The following is a 21,841-nucleotide window of genomic DNA, read 5'->3' on the forward strand; positions in this document are numbered from 1 at the left end:
AAGGCGTTCCAGCCGCTTCCCTGTATTATTCATGCCAACTCTGCCTTCAGAAATCTTCTAAATATTTAACATGCCACCTCGAGGTACAGCACAAACCCTCGGCAGTCCGCAACAGCTGTGGAGAGGCCTGCATGGAATGAATGACTTGGGGGCCAAGAGGCACATACACTCTGGCTTTGGGAAGAAAGCCCAGAATGGTGGCAGGGATACAATGCTGAGAATGACTTCAGAAAGCTGCCCCTGGCTGCTTCTTTGAAAATCAGTGAAGAAGGGTAGGAGATGGGAGAGGTTTCACAATGCTGGGAGTGATAGCGCACAATCAACCAGAGTCTGGAGCCTCTCTTTCCCAGACAAAGAAAAAGCCTGAGGTGCACCTCCGGCCCTCACTGTGCAGGCCAATTTCAGCCCCCTGGTCCCCTGAGCAGGTGGCAAATCTGTCCTGACTCAGGCAAAAATAGTTAGGGAAGGAAAGGAATAGGAACAGCCATGTATATCTCCAAAGGGAAACGAATCCACGAGGGAAGGAGCTCTTCAAATGTCTACTCAGCTCTGGGGCTGGAGGGAGAAAAACGCCCCCCACGCCCACCCTCCCAATGACTTCACACAGGCCTCACCCCAGATGACTCTGCGCTCTCCTACAAGGCCTGGGAGGTGTCACCGCCACCACCCAAGTAGCTGTCTGTCACTTAGAAATTTCCCGTGAATTCCTGGAGATGCCTGCCTCTCTCTCTCCCACAAAACCCCGCCAAAGGAATCAGACATAGGGGACGCGAGGCGTCTACCCCAAGATTCATACACGTCCTGCTCTGTCCCACTTGCCTTGGCCGCTGTCAATTTGAGAAACCTAAAAAGGAGTATTCTTTCAACCCCATTAGGAGCCCCGCCTTCATCTCTCCACCCTTCCGCACGCTGACCCCTCCAGGCAGCGCCCCAGGCTCATCTGGGCTCTGTCATTTTCACCTGACAAAAGCGTGGCGGCGGGGCGCGGCGAAGGGAGACCCCGCCAGCATTTCTCCCAAAGGAGACAGACGCGTGTCCCCGCGGCGCGCCCATTCGGGGCCTCTGCAAATCCCACCCACCCGAGAAACAAAGCGGTCGGGGCGCGCGGCGGGACGCAGCCCCCAGCGCAGCCCCTGTGCGCCCCGGCCCTCGCCGCCCCGCCCGCCGGTCCCCCGCGCCCGGGCCTGGCCCCGCTGGGCAGCAGCCGCGTCCTGTGTCGCCCGCTTGCAGGCGTCCTCGGCAGCTACTGTACCTGCTAAATTTAGCGGCCGCCGGGTATTAATAGCCGGAGCGAACCGGGCCGGGTGCTGCAGGGGCGCGCGCAGCCCGGGGGTCGGGGGCGGAGAAGGAGGGAAAGGAAGGGGCGCGGGGAAGGCCACTTACACCACCAGCCTGGAGATGATCCATGACACCATGGCGGGCGGGCGGGCGGGCGCGGCCGGGGCAGCGCGGCGCGGCGCGGCGCGGCTCGGCTGCGGGCGGCGCGGACGGCTGCGACGCTCCGGGCACGTCTGTCCGCGCACGGCAGCCGCCGCCACCAGACTGAGCGCTCCCGCCGCCCTGCCCGGCGCTCGCGCGTCAGCGCAGCCGCGGCACGTTCCGGCGGCGGCGGCGGCGGCGGCGGCGGCGGCCCCAGCCCCCCGGGGCTCGGCGGGTCCGCGGCGATTGGGCGGTGAGCCGGTCGGGCACACGCGGGACCCGCCCCGTTCCTATTGCCGCGGCCCGCGGCTGAATTGGGGCGGTTCCTCTGCGCGCCCTGGTGCACCGGCCGCTCAAATGGAACCCCGAGGTGGCTCAGTTGGCAGGGCCGAAAGAGACCCGCGTGCCGCCCCACCCTCAGTGTGATGGTGGGGAAACCGAGGCCTGGAGCGGGACTTTGGGAGTATCTCTACACCTGTTCTGATTGGGGATCTGGTCATCCCTCACTTGGACACTCCGCTAGCCTCCTAAGGGACTTACTGTATCCGGACCTGACCCCTCCAGTCTGTCCCCAACAAGGCATTATCTGCATAAGAAACAAATCTGGGCATGTATCTCTCCTAGTTAAAATACTCAAGTTTCTACATCATCTGGTCCCTGCCTGCAAACTCATTGCCACCACCATTCCCCAAATAGCCCTCTAGCTCTTTCCAACTCAGGCATTTTGGATTTACATGTGTTTTGTTCCCTGTCTCTCGTTCATACACTCCAAGCCTCACCTTCCTCCAGGCTCAGATAAAAGGTTATTTCCTGAGGAAGGCCTTTCCTAGGGGACTGCTCCAGCATTTCAGTGTGGAATTGGCTCAGGGGTACAATCTGACCTGGAAGAAGCTGGAAGCTGCTACGGAGTAGGACCAGTGCCCTGCTGAGCCATTTTTGAGCCTTACGCAAAAGGGAAAATGTATACACTATATACAGGTCCTTATGTATTTTTTAATTTGCATTAAATATTATTTATCTTCGTAACTGCATTTTATGGCACCCCCTTAAATTTTGCCCCTGAGGCAAATGCCTCACTTTCTTCACCCTAGTCCTGGCCCTCATTATATCAGTTCTAGTACATTATTCCCTTATGCTTGGAAAACCTTTGTCCACTGTTCCTCTGCTCTGCTGCTGCCTTCCTCCCCCCCACCCCCACCCATGGTGCTCTTCTAGAGCACTCTTCTCCTTTACTGGTGCTCATGTCATGTATAATTCAGTGTCAGATGTGAGAGGCACCAGAGAGAGCTAGCTTGAAGCTTTCTTTAAAGGAACCCTGCCCAACACAGCTTCCTAGCAGAGGCAAGGAGACCTCTGACCTTGACAGAAAGAGACTGGAAATATTCCAGCAGTGTGTGTGTGTGTGTGTGTGTGTGTGTGTGTGTGTGTGTGTGTGAGAGAGAGAGAGAGAGAGAGAGAGAGAGAGAAGGGGGGTGGAGGGAGAAAGAGATATAGAGAGACAGAGATAGAGATAGAGATAGGGCAGAAGAAAGACCTTGCCCACAATAAGGGCAAGATGAGGTGAGACATTATAACAAGGGTCTTCAAAGGACCCACAAAATACCTGTAATTTAGTTTAGTTTTGTTGTTGTTGTTTAATGCTGTCTTGACCCAGTTTTGAGGCCCTACCTAGAAGCCAGTCATTTCTCTTTCTTGGGCAGCCAATTAAGTCCACACCCCCAACCACCTCCCTTATCAAGTTCTTACACTTCAGGCTGCTGTACACCTGCCCTAATCACTGCAGGGTCAGGTACCATACAACCAGAGACAGCTCCTATGCCCTAGAGCCCCCTGAAATTATACAAACGAGCCAGTCCTAACTCTTTTTCTGCCTTGCCCTTTCCTTCCTGCAGAAATCACAGTGCCCCTGTCTCTCTCTGTATTGTACACTATATCGGTGTTTACCCTGAGTGACCATGCATGGCATGCTGTGCTCTGTCCAGGGAACTGTTAGTGTAACAAAACTGTAAAACTTTCTCTCTCCTGATCTGTGTCTAGCTTCACCATACCCTCCTTACCCAGGGTAACATAGTTAAAACAACACCCCACAAGAAAAACCTTGGAATACCTACTAGGTAGATCAGGACAGTACCAAACAAATAGGCCCTCCTGAGACTTCCCCTTCCCTCCCTCCATGCCCTTCTGCCCCTTACCCCCACTCCCTGGAGAGGTCAGAATATGCTGTTAGCAATCTTGGGGAGTAGAATATTATGGTTCAAATATATCTTTTTGGTGAAAAAACAGAAGAATCTCAACACATGCTGTTTCTCTCTCGGATCATGTCCCCTGTTGCAATAAATGGAATTCTCCTATAAATGGAATTTTACTATTATGTAGAACTGGACAGTTTAATTAATGAAATGAGATGATCCATGGCATTAAAATATCTGGAGGTTTCTCTGGCGTCTGAAGAAGACCAGAAATCTAACTGGATGAACCCCAGATTTCAGTGGAGGGTTGGGAAAAAAACATGTTCCACACAGAAAATGTCAACAGGCAGAGGAGGGGAAAGATTAGAGAGAGAAGAAAGTTTCATCTTTACTCCATTCTATCTCAGTGCAACTGTTACACATATTACATCTCTCTACCCTGGGCCCCTTCCAGTTTGTCCCTGACCCTGGAGAACGTGAGGCCAGGGGATGGACACAGTCTTCTTGACAATGGAACTCTTACAACCTTATCAGTTGGTTGGCTTTAAGTTCTTTCTCACATGAACTGCTATTATAAGACATGATTATTCTGTTTTTGCCCTACATCCTTCCCCTTTCATCTGAGAAGACCTCCCCATTTTGTATTGAAGAATGGTTCTTCCCACACTCCAGTCTTAAAAAGTGTCATTTTCTCACATGTCCTTACCACTTTGGTTCAAGGGTGATCACTGGACATAAGCTGGATCAAAGTTCTCCCCCAGGATTATTAAAGTTGTAAATAGGAAAAAGAGACTTTCGCTCTCATCCATGAAGCATTAACTGCCATGGGAATGGTCCTCATACTGTAAGTAGCTAGAAAACTAGAAAAATACATACCAAGCACCTGTTTGTAAGCATTGGACAACAGGCAGCCCCGGACTGTGATAGCTATGAAAAGGGAATGAGTCCTGTAATTGCCAAAGGTGCTTGCTGTCTCAAGGAAATTTTCAGGTATTACTGCAGAAGGGGGAACCCAAACAGAGCCCAGCAATCTCAAAGAGTTCAGGAGACAGAGATATGAGTTCAGGAAGACTGCAGCAGCTGGAATTTGTGGAGCAGAGGTTCAGAGAGGAGGGAGCTGCATAAAGAGAGAGAGAGAGAGAGATCTGCAGAAGGAGCCCCCCCAAGTCTTCAGCTGAGTACTGTTCAGAGCATGCATGGGTGAAATTGCAGGAGACCAGGGGAAGAAACACCAGAAAACAGTGTGCCCAACAATTGCTAGAGCTCACATGGAGCTGGGAATATTGTGTCTTCACACAGACAAAATGGAGAGACCTCTCAATATATGACGCACTGGCTAGAGTTCTCAAGAGGGTACTTAGTATTGGAGAAAAATTAGTTCTAGGCTGAACCTTCCTTAAAACAGCTTAAAAGGAAGACTGCAAAAGATCAAATTTATCCCAAGTAACTTAACTGTGCTCCAGAAAAACAAATAAACAGTTCAATATTATTTTTAAAGAAAAACAGGAAAATGAGGCACCTGGGTGGCCCAGTCAGTTAAGTGTCTGACTCTTGATTTTGGCTCGGGTCATAATCTCATGGTTTGTGAGTTCAAGCCCCACATGGGGCTCTATGCTGACAGTGCACAGCCTGCTTGGGACTCTCTCTCTCTCTCTCTCTCTCTGCCCTTCCCCAACTTGCGTGCTCACCCACTCTCTCTCGCTCAAAACTAAATAAATCAATAAACTTAAAAAAAAAAAACAGGAAAATCCAATACTCAATAAGGTAAATTTTATAATGCCCAACATGCAAACAAAAATTATCAGGCATGAAAAAGAACATGACTCATAAGTGGGAGAAAGAAAAATGATTGATAGAAACAGACCAAGAAATGAAAGAAATGATGGAATTAGCCAAGATCTTAAAATATATAATATTCAAACAGACATTTCGCTAAAGAAAATATAGAAATGACAGAAAAAGAAAAAAAAAGTACATGAAAAGATGCTCAACATCATGAGGGAAGTATAACTTGATGCCACAATGAGATACCACTGCATGTCTATAAAAATGGCTAAAATTAAAGACTGACCATACCCAGTCCTGACAAGGATGTGAAGCATTTAGAACTCCCATACACTGCCGGTGAGAATGTAAAATGATTTCTCCAAAAATGGTTTGGCATTTTCTTTTAAAGTTAAATATATACTTATACACGATTTAGAAATTCCACTTTTTATTCAGCCAAGAGTAGTGAATACGCCTGTCCTTATAAAGAATTGTCCACTGTAGCTTTATTTATAATTCACATACATAATTTTGCATGTATGGTTTTGAGGACCAAGCTCCCCAATTCTTTAAGTTTCAGGCCTGCCTATGCCCCTGCATGTTTTATTGTATTTAATTTGCATTCCCTACCGTGGTCAGTGAGGTTGAATTTTATCTGTTAGTTAGCTATTTATGTTTCTTCTTTTGAGAACTGCCTTTTCTTATTCCTTACCATTTCTCTATTGGAGTGCTTTTGCCATTTTCTTACTGGTTGGCAAAAGTTCTTTGTATAAGGATACCAACCTCTTGTCTGTTATATATGCTAGAATTTTCCCACTCTGCCAGTTGCCTTTTAAATTTGTCTATTATATTTTTGACAGACATAATTTTTAATATCTATATTCATTTATATTTTATGCCAATACAGAAATTAATCTTTATCTCTACTGCAGAAACTTTATATTCATCTCTGTTCTATTTTGTCTTTTTTATTTAGGGCTAGTGTTCCAGTTGAATCAAATTATATTTAATCCTGTTACCAGTGGTATTAACTATTATACCCAGTGTATCTGTTAGATTGTTTTCAGCTGCAAGTAGGACACCCAACCAAACAACAGGAGTTTATTTTTCTCACGTAACAAGAAGCACAGCAGAGGTTGGGGGGTTGACAGCTCATTGGCATTAGGGACTTGGGTCAGCCCCTCTGCAATACACTTGGTCTTTCTCTCATGGCTAGAAGGCTGCAGCCATATCAAGCAATATGCCCTCACACAACCATGTCCAAAGGCAGGAAGGAAAGTGCAGAAGACTCTCTCATTTATAATAAAGAGGAGATATTTCCCAGAAGGAGCCCTCCACCAGCCCTGAATTCTCCTTACATTTCAGAGACCAGAACAGGGCCAAAAGGTCACTCCATCTAATCCCCAGTAAAAAGGGAATGAATGTTTTCTGGTTTGACTCATTTAATTTTTTTTCCTCAAGAGCTCTGCCATCTTCCCTGAGCACGTTGCTGTCTGATATTGAACAAAATTGGGGTTGGGAGAGTCAGAAAGAATGGTGAACAGCAGTCGGGTGGGCAACCGACAGTGTCTTATTGACAAGATTGATGAGGTCACTGTATTAGTTTGTTTGAGCTGCCACAACAAATTACCATAAGCTAGATGGCTTAAAACAGCAAAAATTCACTCTCTCATAGTTATGGAAGCTGGAAGTCCAAAACCAGGGTATTTGCAAGGCCATACACCTTCTGAAGTCTCCAGGGAAGAATCCTTTCTTACCTCTTCCTAGCTCCTGATGGTTGCTGTCAGTTCTTGGTGTTCCTTTTTGTAGCTGGATCACTCCAATTTCTGCTTCTATCTTCATATGACCAACTTCCTTTCATGTCTGTCTGTGTATCTTCATATGGCCTTCTCATAAGGATACCAGTCATTGAATTTAGGGCCCACCCTAATCCAATATGACCTCATTTTAACTTAACTAATTGTATCTGCAAAGACTCTATTTTCAAATTAGGTCACATTCATAGGAACTGAGGGTTAGAACTTTAACACATCTTTTGGGGAACACAATTCAACCCCCAACAATCACCATCTATACCTACATCCAAATCTCTGATGCAATGTTGAGAGAATAGAGCCTAAGATAGACCTCAGCACACACTGCCAGTGACCTCAGCTGTAACAGTCAGGTGCCACATTATGGCAGCCTTGATAATTCATGTTCTAAAAACTCTCCCTGCTTTCCTGAAACAAGTTCTGTTATTGCCAGTCTCCCAGCCTGCAGCATCTCCTAGAGTCCACTCTAGAGCATTTATTTGACTCATCATGTGTTACATGGCTTAGCTCCTGTCAACTTCCTTATCCAATAGCAATTCTGAACCTTCCTTCAAATAACCCCACTCTATTACCAAATCTTGCCTCCAGGTTCAGAACACCTACTACATCAAAGTAACTTCTTTAAGGCTACTATCATCTTTAGACAGGAGAAAGGAAGAAGGGAGGTTAGGAGGGAAAGGAGGAAGAGACAACAAGGAAAATTAAATGGTCTGGGTGAACATACAAAAGCAAGAAGGAAAGAAAGAAAGAAAGAAAGAAAGAAAGAAAGAAAGAAAGAAAAAGAGAATTAGAGAAAGGAATGGAAGAAATATATAATAGAAAGGAAGTTGTGCTGAGGGAGATGGTCAATGGTCTCCAACAATGGTCTCAGCTATTCATTGGATTCTTGGCTATACTTAGAAAGACCCACACCAAGGCACTGACCACAAGGGCAATTCTGGGGCTGTGGTGGGGAAAGGAAAGATGTAACAAACTTAATCCTGAGCCCTACCCCTGGCTGAAACATCTCTGAAATCCACCTGGCCTGCTTGACCCACATCTCATCTTCCCAGTATACTGAGCATGTAAAGAGCTCAGTCATCTACTTGAATGTGCCCTCAGTACCCCCAGAGTCAACACTGGCCTTTGTCCCCAGGCTCTAACAGGGCAACTCTGCATCCACTTGAGCTTAAAGACTGTGGCAAGTTCAGCACCATCTTCCACATGACCTTCCTTGATACTGAGCTCAGAGAATGAGGTAGCCACAACAACAAAACAGTTGCTCACAGGTCACCCTTGTGACTATGGGCAGCAAGTTCCTCTCTGCACTTTGGAACTAAGTGAGCAGACAATTTGGAGTATCTGCCTAATTGGTTAGAAAGTGGGAATATCTCAAAGCAGTCAATAGATGGGGCTATCTGTACCAGATCAAACTAAATGTGGGACTTTCTCTCCTCATTCTGTTAATGGATTCCTGCTGAAATTACTGAATAGAACAGAAGTCCATGTAAGGTGTAGACTGTAGGGACACTAACTCCATTCACATCCTATTCACACTGTTCTGAGGTTTATCCAGGAGCCTGGACACCAAGAAGATGACTGTAGTATAAATTGAGAAATGGTCAACATTTCTCTAATGCTCAGTCTGATATTCTAAGGCAAGGCCAGCGGTCTCTGCCTGGCACCCATAGATTTTGGTCATGTCATATTGAAGTACACAATACCTGGGGTGGCTACCTGACTCATATGGAAATACTCAGATATGGGAGGGTAGAGTCCAAGAAGTCAACTCTGGGCTGTTGACACCTCCTCCCTGGTTATAGTTGATTGGTCCAAAGGTAGATACCTGACTCAAGCCAGGCCAATCAGAACACTTACTTCAGATTTTTCAAGCTAGAATTAGGGAAATGTAATAATCCCACTCTGATGAAGGATGCATCAGAAGCTGTTCTCCTCATTTTTCTCTTCGTATGGAAAAAGACCACCAGAATTATGAGGAATTTAAACTGACATACAGATACAAGAGCAAGGAAGAAATGTCAGCAGCATTCAAAACCTTGGTTTTAGGGGCACCTGGGTGACTCATTCAGTTAAGTGTCTGACTCTTGGTTTTAGCTCAGGTCATGATCTCACAGTTCATGAGATCTAGTCCCACGTTGGGTTCTGAGCTGACAACTAGGAGCCTGCTTGAGATTCTCTCTCTCTCTCTCTCTCTCTCTCTCTCTCTGACCTTCTCCCTGTTTGCACTAGTGCGCTTGCTCTGTCTCTCTGTCTCTCTGTCTCTGTCTCTGTCTCTGTCTCTGTCTCTCTCTCTCTCAAAACAAATAAACTTATAAAAGAAAAAAAACTTGGCTCTAGAGCTCTGAGCCCAGCTTTATCCCTACCTTTCACATATTATACAAGTATCCATACCACACATCTTACCTTGGGCATAGGGTGGCTTCTGGCACTTGCAAACAAGAGTCCTGAGATATAATTGTATTACCTTGACTATAAGGCCCTGGGCCCCTCGCCAGCCCACCTCCTCAGGGACCTCAGTGATGAATGGACCAGCAGTCACTGCTAACTCTTATACCTGTGTCATTACTGTTGAATGTTTCAAGTTATTCAAATCTCCTGGCCATATGCCAGGCCAGCATAGATCCAGGTGCCAGCCAAGTGGGTCAATCCCATGCATCAACCTGCTGAAGGCAGAGGGACAAGTCAGGGCAAAGTCCTTGAAGGCAAACGGATAGTTAAAACTCAGATAAGCAAAACCCAACATGAAGTCCGAAGGGAAGCATTAGAGCCCAAGAATGGGAGGCAGAGCTGGTAACCTGGAAAGCCAATTTATGGGAGTAGATCAGCCAAGGTGGAAGTTGGGTACCTGGTCTTCCTTCAAGCCGTATTAGACACCTGTAGCTCCTTCACCCACTAGGTAAGAGGGTGTGGTCTGTTGGTTTAACAGCTCGGGTTGAGAGGCCATGAGCATAAGAAAGATCCGGGAGTCAGATATTGTCTCAGTACTTTACTAGTTTGTGGTGAGTTTCTTGGCCCTTATGATCCTCGTTTCTTCACTTATAAAATGGGGATAATGATACATAACTAGTTTTGTTGTGAAAATTAAACACAACAACCTCCATAAGGTGGCTTCAAAAAATGGTTACAAATTCTTTGGCATGTCTACCACCAAGAGGTGGGGTCCATGTCCCATCCTGTTGGATCTGGGTGAGGATGTGAATGATTTGTCCAATATTTTACAGAGGAAGTGACACCATATGACTTCCAAGGCCAGGTCATAAAAGTCCATGTAGTTTCCGCCATGCTATGAGGAAGCCCAAGTCACGTGAAGAGGCTACATGTGGGCACTCCCATTGGCAGTCCCAGCCCAGTCACCAGAGATGTGAGGGAAGAAACCCCCAGATGATTCTAGCCCCTAGTCATTAGAGTCACCCCAGCTATTTGAGTCATCCCAGCTGAGTTTCCATATATACTGGAGCAGATAAGCCATCCTGTGCCGTGTCTAAATTCCTGACCCACAGAATATATAAGTGTAATAAAATGGTGGTTGCTTTTGCCACTAAGTTTTGGGGTATTTTGTTACACAGCAATAGATAGCTAGCCAGAATGCCATGTAAAGGGGTAGAGTAACAGAGTTTGATTTGAAGGTATCTCTGTGATTTCTTCAGACCATGAACTTTCTACTTCACTAGTAGATTCTGAGAACAAAAACCTGGCAATGATAGTGTTTTCACTAAGAAAAATCAGGATAATGTAGTGAATTTTTCATAAAGCTACTGTACCCCATTTAAAAGACCATCTCTTATGCTAAGATCCTCATTTCTACCTTTGGGGTTATTAATATGTCCTTTCTTTTATGACATAATGGTGATAGTGATTAGTGATTGTTGCTTTATTAATGTCCTTCTTGGCAAAGTAAAAAGCTACTAAACTTACGTCACTCTTTTCAGTTTGTTTGTCTGTTTGTTTGTTCATTTGTTTGTTTGTTTTAAGTCTTATTGGTGTTTGAAATCCAAATGTCCAGGAGCTACTGCTCTGTCCTATTCTTTGAGTGTCACAGAATCAGAATGGATACACTGGAAACTTGACATCGTTGTAGAATTTCGTATTTTCTTTGGCTCTTCCCTATTCCCTTATAGGACTAGCACACTTAGTGCTTAGTGTTCACTTATAATTTATACCCCCACCTGTTTCCAAAAAGGATTCAAAGCAGTAGGATAGTCTTTCCCCTGTCACACCCCAGATTCCTCTAATAGTTACTGAGTCAGACAGCGCCCTTCCCCAGGCGCCAACAGGATTCAAACAGCAGAAGGGCGTGGATGGGGGACAACACTGCACTATCTGTTGAAAGCAGAGCTCCCATGTTGCCCTGTGGCAGGGCTCAGCAGGGAAAAACAGAGATGGAGACTGGGGGCCCTTGACCCTCATCCTGGCCAAACCCCACATGTGGGCTGGTAGGGGCAGCTTCTTCTGTTTCCTGGTGTGTGGCTCTTCAGACATCTATCTTTTACCCTGTAAAGCTTTATCTTAGGCAACACTTCTTTTCTTCAGGTGACTGGCTGCTCTTTCCAACCCTCCTTATAAAGAGGTAGAAACCAAGAACTTCTTGGGGAGGTTAGTGCAGCAGAGAGGTTAAGAATTTGACTTCTGGAACCAGAATGCCTAGATTGAACCCTGGCTCTTCCACTTACTAGGTATGTCATGACCTTGGGCAAACTATTTCACCTTTCTGTGCCTCTGTCTCTGCATATGTAAAATGGGGATAGTAATAATAATAGCACATATTTCATAAGATTATTGTGATAAGTAAGTTAATGAAGCACTTAAAACAGTGCCTGGGAAAGCCAATTAAAAACCATGATGAGATGTAATCCCTATCAAAATAACACCAGCATTCTTCACAAAACTAGAACAAACAATCCTAAAATTTTTATGGAACCAGAAAAGACCCCGAATAGCCAAAACAATCCTGAAAAAGAAAACCAAAGCTGGAGGCATCACAATTCCAGACTTCAAGCTGTATTATAAAGCTGTAATCATCAAGACAGTACATGCACAAAAACAGACACACAGATCAATGGAACAGAATAGAGAACCAGAAATGGACCCACAAATGTATGGCCAACTAATCTTTGACAAAGCAGAAAAAAATATCCAGTGGAAAAAAAGACAGTCTCTTCAGCTGGACAGCAACATGCAGATGAATGCACTTGGACCACTTTCCCACACCATACACAAAAATAAATTCAAAATGAATAAAAGACCTAAATGTAAGAAAGGAAGCCATCAAAATCCTAGAGGAGAAAACAGGCAACAACCTCTTTGACCTTAGCCACAGCAACTTCTTACTTGACATGTCTCCGGAGGCAAGGGAAAGAAAAGCAAAAATGAACTACTGGGACCTCATCAAGATGAAAAGATTCTGCACAGCAAAGGAAAATAATCAGCAAAACTAAAAGACAACTGACAGAATGGCAGAAGATATTTGCAAATGACATATTAGATAAAGGGTTAGTATACAAAATCTATAAGGAAGTTATCAAACTCAACACCCAAAAAACAAATATAAGACATGAATAGACACTTCTCCAAAGAAGACATCCAGGTGGCTAACAGATACATGAAAAAATGCTCAACATCACTCATCATCAAGGAAATACAAATCAAAACCACAAGGAGATACCACCTCACACCTGTCAGAATGGCTAAAATGAACAACTCAGGCAACAACAGATGTTGGTGAGGATGTGGAGAAAGAAGGAACCCTTTTGCACTGTTGGCAGGAATGCAAAATGGTACAGCCACTCTGGAAACAGTATGGAGGTTCCTCTAAAAAATTAAAGATAGAACTACCTTCAGACCGAGCAATTGCACTACTGGGTATTCATGCAAAGGATACAGGAGTGCTGATTCGAAGGGGCACATGCACCCCAATGTTTATAGTGACATTATTGACAATAGCCAAAGTATGGAAAGAGCCCAAATGTCCATCAACTGAAGAATGGATAAAGAAGATGTGTTTTATACACACACACACACACACACACACACACTGGAATATTACTAGGCAGTCAAAAAGAATTAAATCTTGGGGCACCTGGGTTGGCTCAGTTGGTTAAGCAGCCGACTTCAGCTCAGGTCATGATGTCATGGTTCATGAGTTCGAGCCCTACATCAGGCTCTTTGCTGATAACTTGGAGCCTGCTAAGGATTCTGTGTCTCCCTCTCTCTCTGCCCCTCCCCCACTTGCTCTCTCTCTCTCTCTCTCTCTCTCTCTCTCTCTCTTTCTCTCAAAAATAAACTTTAAGGGGCGCCTGGGTGGCGCAGTCGGTTAAGCGTCCGACTTCAGCCAGGGCACGATCTCACGGTCCGTGAGTTCGAGCCCCGCGTCAGGCTCTGGGCTGATGGCTCAGAGCCTGGAGCCTGTTTCCGATTCTGTGTCTCCCTCTCTCTCTGTCCCTCCCCCGTTCATGCTCTGTCTCTCTCTGTCCCAAAAATAAATAAACGTTGAAAAAAAAATTTAAAAATAAACTTTAAAAATTAAAAAAAAAAGAATAAAATCTTGCCATTTGCAACAATGTGGATGGAACTACAGTGTATTATGCTAAGCAAAATTAGTCAGTCAGAGAAAGACAAACATCATATGATCTCACTTATGTGGAATTTCAGATACAAAACAGATGAACATAAGAGAAGGGAAGCTAAAATAATATAGAAACAGAGAGGGAGCAAACCATAGGAGATTCTTAAATACAGAGAACAAACTGAAGGTTGCTGGCAGGGTGTTGGGTAGGGGAAAGGGCTCAAAGGGTGAGGGGCATTAAGGAGGACACTTGTTGGGATGAGCACTGGGTATTATATATAAGTGATGAATCACTAAATTCTAGTGATTAAATTAATTATATTAATTTTTTATATTATTTAATATATAATATTAATTAATTATTATAGTATAAATTAATATTACACTATATATTAACTAACTTAGATTTAAATTTTAAAAAAGAATTAAAAAATAAAACCACAATGAGATAGGGGTGCCTGGGTGATTCAGTTTGTTAAGTGTCCAACTTTGGCTCAGGTTATGGTCTGGTGGTTCATGAGTTTGAGCCCTAGGTTGGGTTCTATGCTGACAGCTCAGAGCCCAGCACCTGCTTCAGATTCTGTATCTCCCTGTCTCTCTGCCCCTCCCCTGCTTGCTCTGTCTCTCTCTCAAAAATAAACATTAAAAAATTTTTTTAAATAAAAAATAAATAAAACCATGATGAGATATTCCCAGCCACGAGGATGGCTAAATTTTAGAAGACTGACCCTACCGAGGAAGACAAGCATGAGGAACAAGTGGAACTCTTCTACATTGTTGATGGGAATGTAGAATGATATAACCACTTGGAAAAATAGGTTGGCAGTTTCTTACAGAATGAAATATATATACAAAAAGTATAAATATGAAAATGTATGTCTTTACAAAAAAAGAAATGTATATTTACTGCATAGTCCAACAACCTTATTACCTAAGAGTAATAAAAATAGATCATCACAAAAGACTGGTACACAAATGTTTATAATAGTATTATTTGTAACAGCTAAAAAGTAAACAACTCAAATAGCCATCAACAGGTGAACGGATAAGCAAAATGTGGTAGATCCATGCAATGGAATACTGCTCAGCAGTAAGAAGGACTGAATTACTGATACATGCAACAACATGCATGAATCTCAAAAAACTCTATGCTAAAAAATATCTTTGGAATTCTGAAGGGAAAACACAAATGTAGATGGAAAAACAAACTACCACTTAACATTTGCAAGAAGTTGTCTGTCTCTAGAGCTCTGTTCTGGAATGGAAACCACACAAGGGCAGGGCTCCCGGTTGGTTTTTCTCTGCGATGGATCCCAAACACCCACCAATTAGTACCTGAAACTTGGTTGGAACTCTATTAGCATGTATTGAGTGAAAGTACCTTTGGGGGCATACTGTTTCTTTGACTTGATGAAAGACTGGGCCAGGCTTTTACATTTCCTATTGTAAAATGTACATTTCTTGGGGAAGATGCAGGCATTACTGTCATATGGATCCAGGCTTTGAGATTGCTGGTCGGGAATGTGAAACTGTATTCTCTTGTACCCTGTAACCTGTCTCTCTGTATATCTTTTATTTTAAGGCGTGGGTGTGAGCGAATGTTATTTGACTGTGAATGAATGTCTTTGAGAGGGTTGCCTCTTGCTGTGGTGATGAGGGTGGAGTCCAGTTTTGGTTTTGTGAGGGGAAGGGTGTTGCTTGCAGGATCTGAGAGGTGGGTGGGACAAGAGGAAGGGCCTGATTTAATAAGAGACTATGTGGGACCCCAGACACAAGCTGGGCTGTTTGGGACAGAAGTAAAGATGTGTGGTGTTAGGAGGGAGGAAAAGACGTCCTTGACCTCTTCAGACAGAACCCAAATCTGCTTTGGCATGTGGACGAATAGGCAGGGAGCCAGGGAGGCAGCTTATTTTGGTAGGATGCTCATGGTCTCTCAGGGCACTATTTGCAGCACCCATGGGGATACTCCCTCAGGTGTTTGGAATAGGAAGTGAAGGACATGGCAGGTGCTATATGGAAACCTTTGTGATCTGAGAAACTTGTGAGTTCATATGAAGTGCCCTGTTGGGGACCCGATAGACAATGGGGAGACACTTGATGGGGTGAAGAGAATCAGAATCGAAAATCAAATCAGTAGAGGGCTTGAACTCTTGTTTATTCAGTACTAAAGTTAATGAGAATCTAACAACCAATACTGTGTAGTATTTATAAACACACACATATAAAGTAAAAATAGAAATGAAAAAATACTGGGGCGCCTGGGTGGCTCAGTCGGGTAAGCATCCAACCTTGGCTCAGGTCATGATCTCATGGTTGGTGAGTTCGAACCCTGCATCAGGTTCTGTGCTGACAGCTCAGAGCCTGGAGCCTGCTTCAGAATCTGTGTCTCCTCTCTCTCTGCCCCTCCCCTACTTGCTCTCTCTCTCTCTCTCTCTCTCTCTCTCTGTGTCTCTCTCTCTTTCTCTTTCTCTCTCTCTCAAAAATAAACATTAAACATTTTCAAATATTACACATTTAAAAAAAGAAATGAAAAATACTCAATTTGAAATCCTGATTCTTTCTGGGCAGAGGATGGCAGGGGATGTAATCAGGTAGAAGTACATAAGGTATATCCATCAGAGAGGCAAAATTTCAAGAAGATATCTACCCATCCCTAACTATCCACCTGTCTACTTACACCTATCTATCTCTATACGTTCTTTGTTACAGGATTTAACCTTATACAATTGTGGGGGCAGGTTAAATAGTTTCTGAAGGCTATTTCTTCTCTGATGCTGCAGCTAGAAGTCCACAGTTCAGGGGGTCAGGAGAAGAAAATTGAGGTAAAGCGGAGAAGAATGAGAAAAAGGTGAAACCCACAAGCATGGACTGAAACCCACAAGAATGGACAGGAAGTTTTGTCAGTCACTCACCACCACCAGCCTTGGTGAAGAGTTCCTGCAGGAGAAGGTGGCATCCTTTGTTGTGGAACGAAACACACACCTGGCTCAGCAGCCAGAGAAAGAAACCAAAGAGAGAAGGGGGCAAGATGGAGCATTACAAGGCTGGATGCCGCCCCTGCTAACAAGGTGAGCAGAGAAGAAGCAATGTGCAATAAAACACCTGCTCTGACCTTCTGTGTGTAAAGAATAATACAACTCCTGCTTCAGCTCTGTCCTCTGATCTCAGAAAAAGTCTCTTGTGGCCTACCTTAAGCAAAAAGATATAGGAAAGGGAGTTTCAGGAAATGAAATTCAGCCCAGCCAAGACACAATACAAAGCAACCTTGAATTTGAAGTTTCATGTCTTAAAGCTGGTAGGTAGGTACTTTAATATTCGTTATGTTGTTCTCTGTATTTTTCGTACCTCTGAAATGCTTGATAATATTTAACAATGTACCTCACAGCTGGGGAATTATAAAGAGGTGGATTACACTTGTCCCTGATCTGTATGGCCTGTACACATTTATTTTACTTTATTTTCTAAAATAATTGATCATTTATTTTTTTAATATTTGTGAAAGAAAATTTGATAATCCATGCTATGGAAAAGATTAATTTAGGGGCTCCTGGGTGGCTCAGTCAGTGAAGCATCCGACTTCGGCTCAGGTCATGATCTCACAGTTCGTGGGTTTGAACCCCGCGTTGGGCTCTGTGCTGACAGCTCAGAGCCTGGGGCCTGCTTTGGATTCTGTGTCTCATTCTCTTTCTGCCCTTTCCCTGCTTGTGCTCTGTGTCTGTCTCTCAAAAATAAATAAACATTAAAATTTAAAAAAAGAAAAGATTAATATATGTCTGTTTTTGTATCATTTTTAAAATGAAAAAATTAGATTTCATCTATAATTCATTTCATTCTTTTTTTTAATTTTACTTCTGAGTTCTTTTTTTTTTTTTAATTGTCTAGTTAGCTCACATACAGTGTAGTCTTGGCTTCAGGAGTAGATTCCCGTAATTCATCACTTACGTACAACACCCAGTGCTCATCCCAACAAGTGCCTTCCTCAGTGTCCATCACCCATTTTTCCCCACCCCCATCAACCCTCCGTTTGTTCTCCGTATTTAAGAGTCTCTCATGGTTTGCCTTCCTCTCTGTTTGTATCTTATTCTTCCTTCCCTTCCTCTATGGTCATCTGTTAAGTTTCTCAACTTCCACATGAGTGAATTCATATGATATCTGTCTTTCTCTGCCTGACTTAATTTTGCTTAGCATAATACCCTCCATTTCCATCCACGTTGTTGCAAATGGAATGATTTTATTCTTTCTCATCACCAAGTAGTATTCCATTGTATATATAAACCACATCTTCTTTGTCCATTCATCAGTTGATGGACATTTGGGCTTTTCCCACAATTTGGCTATTGTTGATAGTGCTGCTATAAACGTTGGGGTGCATGTGCCCCTTCGAATCAGCACTCTGGTATCCTTTGGATAAATTCTTAGTAGTGCAATTGCTGGGTCATAGGGTAATTCTATTTTTAATTTTTTGAGGGACCTCCATACTGTTTTCCAGAGTGGCTGCGCCAGTTTGCATTCCCACCAACAGTGCAAGAGGGTTCTTCTTTCTCCACATCCTCACCAACATCTGTTGTTGCCTGAGTTGTTCATTTTAGCCACTCTGACAGGTGTGAGATGGTATCTCCCTGTGGTTTTGATTTGTATTTCCCTGATGATGAGTGATGTTGAGCATCTTTTCATGTGTCTATTTGCCATCTGGAGGTCTTCTTTGGGAAAGTGTTTATTTATGTCTTCGGCCCATTTCTTCACTGGATTATTTGTTTTTTGGGTGTTTGGTAAATTCTTTATAGATTTTGTATACTAACCCTTTATCTGATGTGTCATTTGCAAATATCTTCTCCCATTCCATCCATTGTCTTTTAGTTTTGTTGATTGTTTCCTTTGCTGTGCAGAATCTTTTTATCTTGATGAGGTCTCAGTCCATTTTTGCTTTTATGTCCCTTGCCTTTGGACACGTGTCAAGTAAGTTGCTGTTGCTGAAGTCAAAGAGGGTGCTGCCTGTTTTCTCCTGTAGGATTTTTATGACTTCCTGTCTCATATTTAGGTCTTTCATCCATTTTGAATTTACTTTTGTATATGGTGTAAGAAAGTGGTCCAGGTTCATTCTTCTGCATGTTGCTGTCCAGTTCTCCCAGCACCATTTGCTAAAGAGGCTGTCTTTTTTCCATTGGATACTCTTTCCTGCTTTGTCAAAGATTAGTTGGCCATATATCTGTGGGTCCATTTCTGGGTTATCTAGTCTATTCCATTCGTCTATGTGTCTGTTTTTGTGACAATACCATACTGTCTTGATGATTACAGCTTTGTAATACAGCTTGAAGTCTGGAATTGTGATGCTTCCAGCTTTGGTTTTCTTTTACAGGATTGCTTTGGCTATTCAGGGTCTTTTCTGGTTCCATACAAATTTTAGGATTGTTTGTTCTAGCTTTGTGAAGAATGCTGGTGTTATTTTGATTGGGATTGCATTGAATGTGTAGATCGCCTTGAGTAGTATCAACATTTTAACAATATTTGTTCTTTCAATCCATGAGCATGGAATGTTTTTCCATTTCTTTGTGCCTTCTTCAATATTTTTCATAAGCTTTCTATAGTTTTTGGCATACAGATCTTTTACCTCTTTGGTTAGGTTTATTCCTAGGTATTTTATAGTTCCTGATGCAATTGTAAGTAGGATTGATTCCTTGATCTCTTTCTGTTGTTTCATTATTTGTGTGTAGAAAAGCAGCTGATTTCTGTACATTGATTTTATATCCTGTGACTTTGCTGAATTCATGTATCAGGCTCTAGCAGTTTTTTGGTGGAGTCTTTGGGTCTTCCATGTACAGTATCCTGTTATCTGTGAAGAGTGGAAGTGTGACTTTTTCTTTGCCAATTTGGATGCTTTTTATTTGGTTTTGTTGTTTGAGTGTTGAGGCTAAGACTTCCAACACTATGTCAAACATGTGGTGAGAGTGGACATCCCTGTCGTGTTCCTGACCTTAGGGGGAAAGCTCTCAGTTTTTTCCCCCATTGAGGGTGATATTAGCTGTTGGCTTTTCATATATGGCTTTTATGACATTAAGGTATGTTCCTTCAATCCCGACTTTCTTGAGGGTTTTTATTAAGAATGGATGCTGTATTTTGTCAAGTGCCTCTCTGCATCTATTTACAGGATCATGTGGTTCCTATCCTTTCTTCTATTAATGTGATGTATCACACTGATTGATTTGCAAATATTGAACCAGCCCTGCAGCCCAGGAATGAATCCCACTTGACCATGGTGAATAATTCTTTTAATATACTGCTGAATTTGATTTGCTAGTAACTTGTTGAGAATTTTTGCATCCGTGTTCATCAGGGAAATTGGCCTATAATTCTCCTTTTTAGTGGGGTCTTTGTCTGGTTTGGGAATAAAGGTAATGCTGGCTTCATAGAATGAGTCCAGAAGATTTCCTTCCATTTCTGTTTTTTGAAACAGGTTGAGAAGAATAGGTATTAACTCTGCTAGCAAAATGTCTAGTAGAATTTCCCTGGGAAGCCATCTGGCCTCGGACTCTTATTTGTTGCAAGATTTTTGTAACTGATTCAATTTCTTCACTGGTTATAGGTCTGTTCAAAATTGTTATTTCTTCCCTTTTGAGTTTTGGTAGTGTGTGAGTGTCTAGGAATTTTTCCATTTCTTCCAGATTGTCCTGTTTGTTGGCATATAATTTTTCATAGTATTATCTAATAATTGTTTGTATTTCTGGGGTGTTGGTTATGATCTCTCCTCTTTCATTCGTTATTTTATCTATTTGGGTCCTCTCTCTTTTATTTTTGAAAGTCTGTCTAGGGATTTGTCAACTTTGCTTATTCATTCAAAAAACCAGCTCCTAAAAACAAAACAAAACAAAACAAAAAAACAGCTCTTAGATTCATTGATTCTATTCTACTGGGTTGTGTTTTTTGTTTGTTTGTTTGTTTGTTTGTTTTGGATTCTATACTGTTTATCTCTGCTCTAATATTTATTATTTCTCTTCATCTTCTGGCTTTGGGCTTTCTTTGCTGCTGCCTTTCTAGTTCCTTTAGGTGTGAGGTTAGATTATGCATTTAGGACCGTCCTTGCTTCTTTACATAGGCCTGAATTGCAGTGTATTTTCCTCTTAGGATTGCCTTTGCTGCATCCCAAAGGGTTTGGACTGTTGTGTTTTCATTCTCGTTTGCTTCCATATATTTTTAAATTTCCTCTTTAATTTCCTGGTTGACCCATTCATTCTTTAGTAGGATGTTCTTTAACCTCCATGTATTTGGGGGCTTTCCAATTTTTTGTGTGTAGTTGATTTCATATTTCATAGTGTTGTGATCTGAAAATATGCATGGTATGATCTCAGTTCTTTTATATTTGTTGAGGGATGTTTTGTGACCCAGTATGTGATCTATTTTGGAGAATGTTCCATGTGCACTAGAGAAGAATGTGTATTCTGCTGCTTTTGAATGAAAAGTTCTGAATATATCTGTTAAGTCCATCTGGTCCAGTGTGTCATTCAAAGCCATTGTTTCCTTATTGATTTTCTGCCTAGATGATCTGTACATTGTTGTAAGTGGAGTATTAAAGTCCCCTACAATCATGGCATTATTATCTATACATTTATTTATGTTTGTGATCAACTGATTTACATATTTGGGAATATAGGAATATTGGGGGCATAAACATTTACAATTGTTAGCTCTTTTTGATGGATAGACCCCTTAATTATGATATAATGCCCTTCTTCATCTCTTGTTACAACAAGAGATGTTTTAAAATCTAGTTTTAAAATCTAATTTATCTGATATAAGTATGGCTACTATGGCTTCCTTTTGCCATCCAGCAGCATGAGAGATGGTTCTCCAATCTCTCACTTGCAATTTGCAGTGTCCCCAGGTCTAAAATGAGTAGGCAGTATATAGATGGGTCTTGTTTTTTTAATCCATTCTGATACCCTATGTCTTTTGATTGTGGCATTTAGTCCATTTACATTCAGAGTGATTATTGAAAGATTGATTTAGTGTCATTGTGTTATCTGTAGGTTTTGTGCTTGTGGTTATGTCTCTGGTCCTTTGTCGTCTTTGCTGCTTTCCACTCATAGAGTCCCCCT

General features: G+C 42.8%; 1 protein-coding gene across 5 annotated transcripts in view; it reads right to left on the minus strand.

Annotated features, from left to right (window-relative positions):
- REEP1 (receptor accessory protein 1) overlaps positions 1-1,426 on the minus strand; it is a 109,164-nt gene extending 107,738 nt beyond the window's left edge. For all 5 annotated transcript variants that reach the window (XR_006215862.1, XR_006215861.1, XM_042981906.1 and 2 more), the window contains exon 1: positions 1,384-1,426. Coding sequence is in view for 3 of the 5 variants with exons in the window: in XM_042981906.1 (XP_042837840.1) it covers positions 1,384-1,415 (32 nt within the window). In the remaining 2 variants the exon portion in view is untranslated. The remainder of the gene's footprint in view (positions 1-1,383) is intronic.
- Positions 1,427-21,841: the final 20,415 nt, after the last annotated feature.

The sequence above is a fragment of the Panthera tigris genome, chromosome A3 (genome assembly GCF_018350195.1).
Source record: "Panthera tigris isolate Pti1 chromosome A3, P.tigris_Pti1_mat1.1, whole genome shotgun sequence".
Lineage (NCBI taxonomy): Eukaryota > Metazoa > Chordata > Mammalia > Carnivora > Felidae > Panthera > Panthera tigris.